The sequence below is a fragment of the Aulostomus chinensis genome, chromosome 6 (genome assembly GCF_037954235.1).
Source record: "Aulostomus chinensis isolate RoL2024-O1b breed Wild chromosome 6, RoL_Achi_v1.0, whole genome shotgun sequence".
Classification (NCBI taxonomy): Eukaryota; Metazoa; Chordata; class Actinopteri; order Syngnathiformes; family Aulostomidae; genus Aulostomus; species Aulostomus chinensis.
Window position 1 is genome coordinate 12,649,851 of NC_141325.1, and position 12,912 is coordinate 12,662,762.

At 40.8% G+C, this 12,912-nt stretch overlaps 2 protein-coding genes across 8 annotated transcripts in view; both read left to right on the forward strand.

Annotated features, from left to right (window-relative positions):
* Positions 1-10,710, forward strand: part of kcnip3b (Kv channel interacting protein 3b, calsenilin) — a 40,778-nt gene extending 30,068 nt beyond the window's left edge. Inside the window, exons 3-8 of one of the 2 annotated variants that reach the window (XM_086206553.1) lie at positions 4,254-4,374; positions 4,468-4,537; positions 4,633-4,811; positions 6,740-6,844; positions 6,936-6,998; positions 9,617-10,710. In XM_086206553.1, the coding sequence (XP_086062679.1) occupies positions 4,254-4,374; positions 4,468-4,537; positions 4,633-4,811; positions 6,740-6,844; positions 6,936-6,998; positions 9,617-9,664 (586 nt within the window). In that variant the 3' untranslated portion in view covers positions 9,665-10,710. Of the gene's footprint in view, positions 1-4,249; positions 4,375-4,467; positions 4,538-4,632; positions 4,812-6,739; positions 6,845-6,935; positions 6,999-9,616 lie in introns of both variants that reach the window. The other variant, XM_086206554.1, reaches the window with a different exon arrangement.
* Positions 10,711-12,518: 1,808 nt separating this feature from the next.
* Positions 12,519-12,912, forward strand: part of slc23a2 (solute carrier family 23 member 2) — a 42,386-nt gene continuing 41,992 nt past the window's right edge. For 4 of the 6 annotated variants that reach the window (XM_086206555.1, XM_086206557.1, XM_086206556.1 and 1 more), the window contains exon 1: positions 12,519-12,824. The gene's annotated coding sequence lies outside the window, so the exon portion shown is untranslated. The remainder of the gene's footprint in view (positions 12,825-12,912) is intronic. The other 2 variants (XM_086206560.1, XM_086206559.1) reach the window with 1 other exon arrangement.

The following is a 12,912-nucleotide window of genomic DNA, read 5'->3' on the forward strand; positions in this document are numbered from 1 at the left end:
GTTTTCTTTTTTTAGAATACTGTTTCCATTGAGAGAAATACAGAGCATAAACATCATATTTCTACATATTACCTGAAATTTTTATTATCTTTTGCAATAGGAATACGTGTATTATTCCTTGGGGAAAAAAATGATTCATTCTGTAAGTTTCCTCCACACGTTTTATTTTAAAACCAAATGGAAAACGACATTTGTGCTCTTCTGCCTCCACTAGAGGGAGCCATGACCACTTCACAATGCTCCCGAGATGCGTTTTGAACAAGTGTCACAGGGCCGGAGGGAGTGAACAATCACTGTTCCTCTTTATTACAGAATGAGTGTTACAGAACGCCATTTGTGCTGTCGAATCTGTGCTAAGGATCTCAGGAGAGACAGGGGAACAATTAGAAAGTGGGTCACAGAGAAGACAGGATTCAGGGCACCTGTTGACCTTGATGTCAGTGCCTTCTCTGATTTGTTAGAGAAAAACATTTTTTGTAATGGACAGTTAAAAAAACAAAAAAACAAAAAAAGTGTTACTTTTTTTGCTGAAAGTCTTCAGGATCTCACAGGCTAATTGGTTGCAAAAGCAATGGGAGATGAAGAGAGAATATGAAGGTTTGATGAAGATTTTAAGACACATTTCTTCTCTGGATGAATTACTTTTTTTTAGTTCTGTTAAGGAGGTTGACAGGATGATTGTGAAAAAAAAACCTACCAAATCAGTTTTCTCAAAACATTCATGAGCAAAGGAAGACATACAGTTTTTTTGTTTTTTTGTTTTTTTACATTTGCCTTGGTGTGTGCTCATTTGATGTAATTCCAGCTAATTTATTGAAGGAATTCCAAACAAACTTTAGCCACACATGTGATGAGAGAGCATCTGAGCTGCTTCTCCCTCTGTGTGGATTTTTGCAGGAATCACACAGTGTGGATTTCTCTCTCTCCCAGTCAGATCCCGCTCTTAGTTGTGTAGAATATCCTGAAAGAGGTCTTAGAAGAGCCATTAGCAGTACAATTAACAACAGCAGAGGGAGGGAGCTATATAAAGTAACAGAAACTGCAGGAGAAAACTGTGACAGAAAGAGAGTGATGGGTGAGTGACACTGTTTCAGGAAGGGAAAGAGGAGTAGAGCTGTGAGAGTGAACGGAGATGGGCAAAAAAGTGCCACAATCATAAGAATGTAGGGGAGTAACAGAAAGGAAGGGACCCTGGAAGGAAAGGTAGAAGACGAGGGGAAGATGAGTGTGAGGTGGGAGACGGAGGGACTCCAGACGGTTGGGATCGTCTGCTTGGTGATCATGTTCCTCAAACTGATGCACCTGCTGGGCCTGATCGACATCACTGAGACGGGTGAGACAACCTGGGAGAGGGACGTGGAGGACAGACACGGGGATGCGCGAGGCTGGAGTCAGAGGTTTTAGTTCAGTTTGTAAACCGTGTTTCAGGGTAAACAGAGAAGTAGTTCTTTTGAAATTTCAACTGGATGTAAACACATTTCAGTTTATCTTAGATTCCCTTGCAGAATAATTTCAAATCCTATTGTGAGACTGAATTTGATTAATTCAGTAGGATTCACCAGATTCCGAGCTTGGCATGTGCTGATAATTTTTTTTAAAATTTATTTTGAATAACATTTTACAAAAAGCCCAAAATCAAGAATGTGTTGATCTCTTACATCAGATATTTCTAGTAGACTAAGCAATAGTTTTGTCATTGTGTCCTGTGTCCCTCTGTCTTCAGGGGGAATCAATTATTTTTTTGTTGCCACAGATGTATTGTTGGTTTATCATTTACATTGGATTGCTGTAAATAATTTCTGCTTTTAAATTCACATGCCTTAGGTGCCAAATATATTTTCTCCTTGTAGCTCTGTGGCTCAGGTGTGTGAGTTTTTTGAAGATTATTTGCGATCCTAGCTTGAATTCTTTGTATTTCTATGCCAAAGTTAAGCAATTAATTACAAATCTTAATTGAGCGATCCATGCCTTATACATAAAAAAGTTATAAATGAATTCTTCCTTGGCTGCGAAGGTTAGCACTGTGGCTAACACTCACAGCAAGAAGGTTCGGGGTTCGAGTCCCGGCTCCAGCACAGGATCTTTCTTTGTGGAGTCTCCATGTTCTCCCTGTTCCTGTGTGGGTTCTCTCTGGTACTCCAGCTTCCTCCCACAGTCCAAAGACATGTAAGAGGGGACGAGGCTGATTGATACTCTAAATTGACTGTAGGTGTGACTGTGAGTGTGAATGCTTGTTCGTCTCTGTATGTTGGCCCTGCGATGGACTTGCGACCTGTCCAGGGGGAACCCCGCCTCTCGCCCGTAGATGCTGGGATAGGTTCCAGCCCCCCCCACGACCCTTACTAGTAAGGAATAATCGGAAGACGACGATGGATGGATGGATGGAATTCTTCCTTACCACTTTAGTCACATTTAGGGAGTTTTATTCTGAAAACATACCATCCATCCGTCCATTTTCTTTACCGCTTATCTGTTAAGGGGCATGGGGGGAAGGGGGGGGGGGGTGATGTGTGTGGTTGGGACCTATCCCAGCTGACACTGGCAGAAAGATGGGGGTTCACCCTGGACGGGTCACCAGTCCATCACAGGGCCATCAGGAGCAATTAGGTGTTCAATATCTTGAACCAGCAACCTTTCAGTTGCTGGACAGCGCTACCTCCAAGCCATGCTGCCCCTTGAAAACATACCCAAAAAAATCAATGAGAAATAATCCTAAAATATATTGTAAAATTAGAAAAAAAAAATTAAATGGAAAAAAAATATTATGGCTGACATTGGATGGGCTAAAATGTGCGTTTTGTTTGCTACCGAAAAGCAAAGTAAGCAAAAGAGTTAACACACTACTATTATATAAAATTGGTAGAGAAAAATGGAGGATTAAATAAATGTTTTCTTGTGAGACACCAAGGTGCATTGATCATCAGTCAAATCGTGCAGTGTCTTAATGGTTTCACTAGAAATGCGATGAATAAAGCAGCACTTTTGATTATAAACTAACAGCAGCAATCCACGGTGACGATAGATGTGAGAGGATGATGATGATCAAAGTCGTGTCTTCTGAAACGTGGACAAAACTCAACCGCATCTCACCAAACTTCTTTCATTAAAGCTGGACCTTGAGTTCAGTTATTGAACATCTAACTATTTTTTCCAAGCCCAAAAAATAGCTTTTATGCTGAAATGCTGTGTGAAGTGAGATATTGTCTATTTTTGATCATACACATCTCTATTCCTTCATATCGGCACCTTCTTGAAATAATCGCAAAGTCTTTTTTTTTTTCAAGCTTTTCAGAAAACACAAAAAACTGGAGACAAAAAAATCATAAGGAGTTGATTGTCAAAAAAATGACTTGGGCAATTATTTTAAGAAGGTGACGATATGTGCCTGGCTCTGTGAGGTCAGAGGTCGCCTCCTCCTGAAATGACTGAACTCTTCTCTCACTGCTTTCAATGAAACTGATAAGCCAACGTTAATCTAGAGTGGATCACCTCCCACTTTGAATGCTTTTCCCTGCAGCTGTGGTTTCACAGTATATTTTATTTCACTGCTGGATGTTTGATCAGAAAATAACTTCCTCTGGACCGCTCTGCCCCCATCGTGATGAACCGTTCAGTGTCTGATCTGACTTGTTTTCTTTGTTTTGTTTCTTCCTCTTACTATCACTCTGCCACCTTTCTCCATTTACTCTCTTTCACCCCATCTTGGTGTCTTCCTCCTATGTTCTCTCTGTCTGAAGATGGTGAGTATGGTAACCATAGAAACCCAGCCAATTTCAAATTTTCTGGAAAACTCCTTTCTTTCTTTCTTTGGACTCCTTTATTTCTCCCAGTTGTGCAGTGCTTTCTCTTAGTGTGTGTGAACTGTCAACCAACAATTGCTCATTTTAATCTGCTTTCAAATTCAAAAAGTGATCAAAAGATGCTTGGTGACATTTCCGCCATAAAGAAAGTACCTCCACTTATTTTTAACTCCCTCATTCTCCTGCCTTTTGCTCCTTAACAGCTAATTCTCTCTTTTAAACTGGCACATTTTTCCCAACCTGCTCTTAAAGTAATGAATGTGTGATCCCATCCCTCTATGAATGTTGGCCTGCACCCACACACTCAATGTCTGCCCCGTCCTCCTTGTTTTTCTCCTCATCTGTCCCTCTCTGCATCACTCTCTCTATCTTCCCCACTCTTCTTTTCTCTCTTCCTGTCTGTCAATCCATCTCTCTTGCCCCCCTCTTTCACTCTCTTTCTCCCACAGACAGCAGCGACAGTGATTTGGAGCTGTCGACGGTGCGTCACCAGCCGGAGGGGCTGGATCAGCTTCAGGCGCAGACCAAGTTCACCAGGAAGGAGCTTCAGTCTCTCTACAGAGGCTTTAAGAACGTATGTATACCCAGTGTTGCTCCATCTCAAGGAAACCCATCGTGCTTTAAATGGACTTATATTTACCCCCTTCTCTCTTGCTCCCACGGGCAGGAGTGTCCCAGCGGGTTGGTTGATGAGGAGACATTCAAGACCATCTATTCTCAGTTCTTTCCCCAAGGAGGTTAGCTGCTACAATAATCTTCTTCTCTTTCTATCACTCTCTCTTTCTGACATGCTTCTGTCAAACATGTTCTTTTTGTCGTCTGCGCGACACAGATGCAACCACCTATGCTCACTTCCTCTTCAACGCATTTGACATCGACAGAAACGGCTCCATCCGCTTCGAGGACTTTGTCATCGGTCTGTCTGTGTTGCTTAGAGGTTCAGTCACTGAGAAGCTCAACTGGGCCTTTAACCTCTATGACATTAACAAAGATGGCTACATCACCAAAGAGGTATGTGGGGCTGGATTTGTCTGGTCTAGATTAAAGTCTTCCACAGTCTCACTATCGGCAGGAGCTTGCAGACGTATGAGGGAAGAGTGACCCCGGAGATCTGTGTAGTGCTATTTTGCACACGAGTTCCCTTTACAGTCCTCTGCGTAGAGATCCCCAGATAGTGAGTAGGGAGGAGTGAATGAGCGGCTGATTTCAGACACAGCCATGATCAGAGTGATAAGTGAGCTGACTGGGAGGTACACACTCAAAAACAGAAGTACCAGTGTGTACTTGGAAGTTTATAAATGCTTGTCACAAGAGGATACCCATTTGATAGGCAATAGTGTACCTTTGAGTTCACTTTTAGCCAAAAAAATGCTCTTCTGACTTGTTGAAGACCAATTTTTTTCTTTTGTAGTAACAACTGTACCTTTGAGGGGATGTACCTGCAAGTTCAGAACTGCTCTTGTGTCGTACTTCCATTTTTCACGATGTAGCAGGATCCCATTTTAAATTTATTAGGAAGGTTGGCAGGGTTAACTTGTATTTTACCTGCCAACATGTGTCAGATCCATGTGCTGGCAGCCCTCCCTACCTTTTTGTAGAGCTACTGGACAAAATTTAGACTTTGGAAAAGCAACTAACCGTTAGTGGTTTGACAAATGAAAATTAACAGCCAATCAAAATATGTGGGACATAGTCTGAATATGTCAGATATAGGACAAGAGATAAAAATGCATAAAAGTCCTACATAAAGTGGGACACCTGGTCGCCAGTGACATCACTTGATCAGATTTCCCTCTGGAGCTGCAAAAAAGCTTCATAAAACATCACACATTCACTTCTGTGCTCGCCAAGACCGTGAAATTGAATTCAATGTGTAAAATGGGTGGACTTCCCTCTTTAGACGTGACACGTGACCTCAAACACTGCTAGTAAGCAGACAGCACATTTATATTATTAGTTCAGTATTTTTTAGATACATTCTGGTATTTTTGGAGAACTAAACTGAGTTACATTTCGCTTGGCTTTGTTTAAATGTGCCAACAATTCTGAAGATTTAATGTACAAGAAATAAGAGCAGAAGTGTTTCTTGGCTTTGGTTGGTGTTTGTTTCCTGCTGCTTCCAATTTTTACGCTAAGAAAACATGCTGAGCAATTTATGATGATAAAACACGCTCTCAAATTTTTTACTTTGATAAGTTGCTTTATATTGAAGTCACATGTGCTCCAGCTTCCTACTCCTTCACAAAAGAGGTTAATTGTATTAAAGCGATCATAACCATGGATTGTTGTTTTGGCTTTGTAAAAAAGGAGTAAACGGGGTAAAATCCTCCGCCACTGATTTGTGCCTAAAGAAATATAATGGAGCAATGAATTTCACCTCTGTCTGACTGTAGATGAACCATGCTCACTCTTTTATCATGAGTCTCAAGGGAGACGAACATACATTGTTTGACATTTCTGATCCAGACATCTATCCATTTTCTATATCGCTTATCCATTAAGAATCGCAGGGGTGAGGGCTGGAGCCTATCCCAGCTGACATTGGGCGAGAGGCGTGGTTCACCCTGGACGGGTTGTAGGTCCATCGCAGGGCCATCAGGAGCAATTAGGGGCTCAGTATCTTGCTCAAGGACACTTTGACATGGTCACCGGGGGAAGTGAGGATCGAACCAGCGATCCCTCGGTTGCTAGAGGGCCACTCACATTTCTGATCCTGTCAATCAAATTTTGACATGGAAATATAATTTCTGCCCTCTGCTGCAATCGCCTGTGAAGACAATCATTTGCGAGATCCCCTGGTTACTCATGTCTTATTTGTCATAGTCCCAAATATTACCTTTCATGTTTCTTCACTTGTAAAAGGTCAATTTTGCTCATTCTGGGAGAAAAACAGTAAATAATGGGCCTGACTCACCCAGAGGTCTGTCTTCTCTGTGCAGGAGATGCTGGCAATAATGAAGTCAATCTATGACATGATGGGGAGGTACACCTACCCGTGCGTGAGAGACGAGGCTCCCTCTGAACATGTCGACAAGTTCTTCCAGGTTTTGAATCCAAAAACATGAATAACACAAGGTCACTGCACCTCAGTTCCTGCCTTAAAAGTTAACCGTTCTCTTTTTTGTTTTTCTCCAGAAAATGGACAAAAACCGTGATGGTGTCGTGACTATCGAAGAGTTTATCGAGACCTGTCAGAAGGTGAATCACACCCACAGTTCCACTCCCAGACAAAACCGCATCAACACAGACTGATCGAGATCATTCTAAATCTCACATTATCACATACGTTTCTGTCCTCCTTAATCAGATACCAATCTGTTCTTCTAAAATTTTCTGAACATTTTACCATGATGAATTCTTTCATAGTTCCTCCTATTCACATTATCATGCTACAGTTAGATAAATGCAAAATAAACAAAGAGGACTCTAGGACAGGGCATGCAGCCCTCCACCACTTCAACTTTCATCGGTAGATGCACAGAATCCTTCTATTATCAGACTGAATCATTTTTAATAGGCCTGATATTTCCCCCTAAAGCTCCATGGGATATTTCCTGTGAAATTAAGGAAAATGTCAAAACACCCTTTAGCTGGAAGTGTTGAGGAAAGTAAGACTGTCCTGGATCTACCCCTCCTCTAAGTTTCATACAAATCATAACTTTGATGTATTCAAACTGACAAGCAAGCAATCGTGAAAACGCAAACACGGTCGCATGGAGGTTGTTCATGTTGCGAAGCTGATCAAGCTGATGTGACTGAACTTAAACTACAAGAACTCACTTGATTTCTTACGGGAACCAACAAGACCAATCGTGTTCCGGGCGCAAGTTATATGGTTGTGTTCTGATATTTTATAGGGCAGAACACTTGTACACTCTCACCTGGAACACACAGATCAAAACCTAACAGAGGAAACTACCAGAAGGAAAAACACCATCCTAACATGTTCTGCCTGTTATATAACAAAAAGTTACAGTAAAGGCCTTAACTCAAATATGAAATTCTTCTACACAATGAAACCTAAAAGTGAAAACGGGGTTATGCACCTCACCCAAAACTTGTGTCTGGGTCATAGAGGTTCATTGTCTCTTCCTGTTCTCAGGATTATTATCACTTCTAACACAAAGTCACTGAGTATCAGCTTCACTGCACCTAACAAAAGGAGAGCCCAGGAGGATGCAGGCGGCTCTGAATTTGGCCCAGAGGAGATAACAAACCAGTTAAAAAAAAAAGAACAGATAGAAAATGGAATCTTAAACCATTCCATCTACAAAAAGCAAGAATTCTCTGTCTGTACCTTTGACTGTGACTAACTCAACAACTGTTCATCCCAGTGACCCCTGAGGAACTGCAGTGCCAAGATTGAGGATCTGCAGTCTGACCTGACAGAGATGCCAGAATAATAAACTATAAAAATAATCTCTCATATATGCAATAATATTATTTATCCAGGAGTTGAAGTTCAATTTGAAACAAGAGGAGAGTGTATTCCTCAGCCAAACCCAATGTAAAAAGTTGTTCATTATGGTAAACAGATAAACACCTACAAGGAATTTTGAAGACGATGTCTTTACGTTGGATGTAGGCCACAACTCTCAACATGTGGTACAATTTTAAGATGTAACTTATTTATGCAAATACTTAACTTTATTAGCTTTGGAAGTTGTTAAAGGTCGGAACATGAGTTTAATTAAACATCAGTTAAGATAAATCTGATTGAAGAAGACAAGGATGACTCGACAAACTCAAGGCCAAACTCATACACTGGGCAATTGTGGCAACCTGCTTCAAATATTTCAACATTTCCTTGGAAAAAACTATCAGAATTTAACCATCATCCATTATGTTTTATTTATGATAAAATTATATGGAGCCCCCCCCCCCAAAAAAAAATGTAGGTTTTATTTTCCTTGAACGCAAATGTTTGAATCAGAGACTAAATCAGTATGATTGTTTTTTCCAACAAAAAGTACATGAATTACATCATTTCGGAGACAGTCGCAACAATTCGAAGGACCAATGAGATCCAGAAACGAACACTGTTCTTGTAAAGCTCCTTAGTTTATACATTGCAACTTCAGGACTCAAGGGAAGGAAGCGTACAGTGTGAATTAATGAGATATTATACCTCAAACTGCCCCCCAAAACAGCCCTGTTCTACTGGGTTGATGGATTTTCATTAAAAAAAAAAATTAGCCCTGTTTGTTTTTGGGTTTTTTGAAGAGCTGTTAGGTTGATATTGCAAAAAAAAACTACTAAAGCGGACTAATTTAAAAAAGGCATTTTCACAAAAAGATATCCCTACAAAAATGTGTTAAGCAAAAAAATTATCAGGGCACTTGTTTTCTTTATAAAAGATGTATCTCTTGAATTCAGGAGAAAGCAGAAAGTTCATTTATTTATGTCATTAAACTTATTCATATTTCTGTCATTAAATGTACCCCGTTTTCTTGTCTGTAACAACATCTACTGCTCGTCTGTCCCTCCTGGGTGAGGGATCCCCCCTCTGTTGCTCACCCTGAGGTTTCTCAGATTTTTCCCTGTTAAAAGGGTTTTCTATGGAGTTTTTCCTCAGTCGATGTGAGGGTCTAAGGGCAGAGGATGTTGTTATGATGCCATGTGAAGCCCTTTGAGACAAACTGTTGGTGAAAACGGGCTCTACAAATAAAATTGCCTTGCCGTTAACTCAAGCTAAGTCATTTTTCATGAACTTAGTTTGACACATCTATCTAAAGGAAATTTAAGTTTTCTTGGCATTGTCACTGTGGCTACATGATAAAAATTTGTCCTTCATGTCATTTATCTTCCTTTTGCAGGACGAGAACATCATGAACTCAATGCAGCTGTTTGAGAATGTGATATAAAGGATAAGGACAGTCTTTCATTATGCCATGTGCACACATCTCACACAAACACGGAACACCCAACACACACACGCACATACCTTGAAACACCCTGGCACATTATGTAAGTACTGTAAAGATACAGGAACTAGAGGTATTTTCTATCCCTTGCTGCACTCTTGTCGTTGTATTTTCAAAGCTGCTTCTGGATAAAGAACTGCTTCAGACAGAAGAAGAGCTTCCTGGGTAAAATCCCATCTCTTATCTGTGTGTTTTGTGTCTTCAACAAAGCAACAAAAGAAATTTTTTGATTGTCAGACACAAACAAACAGGGAAGAGTGTGAGGAGAGATTGTCAGGAGAAAAAAAAATCATTCAATAATCTGAGCACACAGAGAGCTTTAACACGTGGCCGTACATCGAAGAAGAAAAAAAGTCCTGCCATTTCTCCAAAATGCTTTCAGAGCACCGGATGGAGTGATCTAGGAGCAGCACCAAAACAAATGCACTGACACACAAAAAGACATGAACTAAAGCATGTTTGTCATCAAATATGTGACGTGGAGTTAGCTTGCACTACAATTTTATGACTATGTATATGCGCCTGAAATATCGGCACTGTAGATACCTGCACATGACATACCAATGATGGAACGCAGTGTTTATGTATATATGTATAGATGATAGTTATATATCCTTGTTGTGTTGGTCTCATCTGTGCTGCACTGAGTGATGGAGTAGGACCGGATCTTTCCAACTCAGTATTTGTTTTAGAAATTTGTGTTACAGATCATGATTAGTAACAGTTCTTCACAGAGATTATGTGGATTATCTAAATTTGGCTTTATTTTGTTTATTTGAAGTTGTCACATTATGTTTAACTGGTCAGATTGGTATCTGTACGGTACTGTGAAAAAACCGACTGTTAAAAGTATGTTCCTGTGCTGAATTAAGGCTTTATGTAGGTTCTTCAGTATCTACGAGCATGCTGACTCTAAGTGCCACAGTATAATGTACAGTACAGTAGGACCTTTGTGGTGCCAGTTATTAAAGTTACACCTGACGACACCTGTGACTTCTCCGTTTTAATGCCTCCTTATTACATTTCCCGCCTTCTATCAGATGGTAAAGCGGGCCAAAACAACATGACTCAAGCAGGGAGTCAAAAACTTTCTTTTTTTTTAGTTTTAAATTTGCGTTCAATACATGAAAACTGTATGTAGAATGGTGAGACAGTCACTGTGTGATTTTAACTCCACTTTGCTCTCTGTAGGCATCTTTAAAGGACCGGCATGACAGATTTATCTGTGTGTGTGCGTGTGCGTGTGCGTGTGCGTGTGTGTGTGCGTGTGCGTGTGTGTGTGTGTGTGTGTGTGTGTGTGTGTGTGTGTGTGTGTGTGTGTGTGTTTCATGGGAAACTGAAAATTGATGTTCTTTTTGTTCAGTTCTCTTCCGTGGAGCCTGCAACATTAGTACTAGAGGGAACACGGAAGAAGAATAATCGGCCGCTGGGGCAGGTCAATTGTTTTTTGTGATTAAAAAAAAAAAATTGGCGACATCTTTAGATTGTGAATTTGTTACTTTAAGCTTCATTCTTTAATTGATTCCAGTAGTAAGTGTTTTTGTTTGAGGCCAATTCCGATATTTGAAAGATAAATGTTCTGTGTATCGGATGACCGACTTTCATGTGAAGGAATATGATAGTCAGAATCAGGGGTGTTCGTTACCTCCTGGGCCTGAATATGGTCCGGTCTCAGCATTCTCATCAAGTCCCAGCAGAGGGCAGCTTTTAGCAAAAAAGAAAGAATCGATGCTGGCTGGTGATGGATGGATGGATGGATTTCAGACTGCTTTTACTACTGACTAAAACACTAGGAGTCAAGCGATGCATGCAGTGGATAAGTGAAGAGCCCATCCAAGCTTAGCTGTTCAGGGTTAATTTGCGGTTTTGTGAGTGATATGGAAAAAGATGATAATCACAAGATTTGAAAATCTCATATCTGTATCAGTGTTTATAGATCGTGCTATCTGCTCACAGTAGGAAAGGACAATCACTTGTCAGATAATCAAATCAATGCTCATCAAGCAGGTCCAGTGTGGTAATGAGGAGTGGGATTCATTTAAGTGAAAGAGAAATTTCAAACAATTTAGATTTTTTTTGGGAGAAATCTATTTGCTGGAAACTCACATTTAAACAGCAAAACTGTGTATAATAACTCTCCATTTAAAAAAAAATCAGAGCTTTAGCAGTTAGATAGTATTATGTATATACATATATATAGCCAAAATTCAGCAAAATCACTTGAACTTGAGTTTTGTTTACAATACTTTATACTTAATATGCAAAGTTTTATGTTGTTTTTCTTTCCTTATGTTCATTACTTTTATACACTTTTATAGACATCATTTCGAATGTTGCATTCCTGTTTTTCATCCGTTTTTGCTTGTAAATCACATGTCAAGCACTGCAGGGAGAAAAAAAATGTAGCTTTGTACCCATGGCAAAACAAACGTTTGGGTATCACTTCTACATTTAGCCCTGCCCTGTTATTCAACGTTGCCCTCTCGCATGCAAGCGAGGTGAAAGTAGGCCAGTATTGGCAGTGCAAACAGACAGCCATCAGATGGCAGTGTGGTTGGAGACATTCGCCCTCCAGCCACAGCAGAAGCGGAACAGAAAGACCCCATTTTAATATTTTATAAAATAGAAAACACCCTTGTTTGGCAACCGTGAGTGGGGGAAAAAATGGAGCTTATGCAAGAGAAGGTTGACATTACATGAACTGCTGCTCGCGCCGCGAGATCTGCTCAGAGGACGGGGTGCGTCATCGCAACGCCGCATCTGATTGGTTGTGACGAGACGAGGGGTTGGTGCTGACGTCACGATGGATGTGAGCGTGCGCAAAGACTAACATCAACCCCGTGGCTTTATGAAAGGCAAAATCCCTTCACTGGCAGCAGTGTAAAAACCAGTCTGTTGGAGAGAAGAAGTCTGTCGGTGAAGAACCTGGTACTAAGACGTCTACTCCCACCTCTCCGTCGCTGTATGTGAGCTTTCCTCCGGCTTCAAATCAAGGCTGTCCTTGCTCTCTCTCCTCCGCGCCGCTTCACCAACACAAACCACGGGGACGAGCCAGCAGACGTAGCCGAGAAGGGAAGTGGGTTCCTCTTTCATCAGGCAGGTGAGAAAAAAACTGTCTCATTTTTTTTAATTCCATAACGTACTTGTAACACGTGTTTGTTGAGGAAGCGGTTGTTGTGTAACCACGT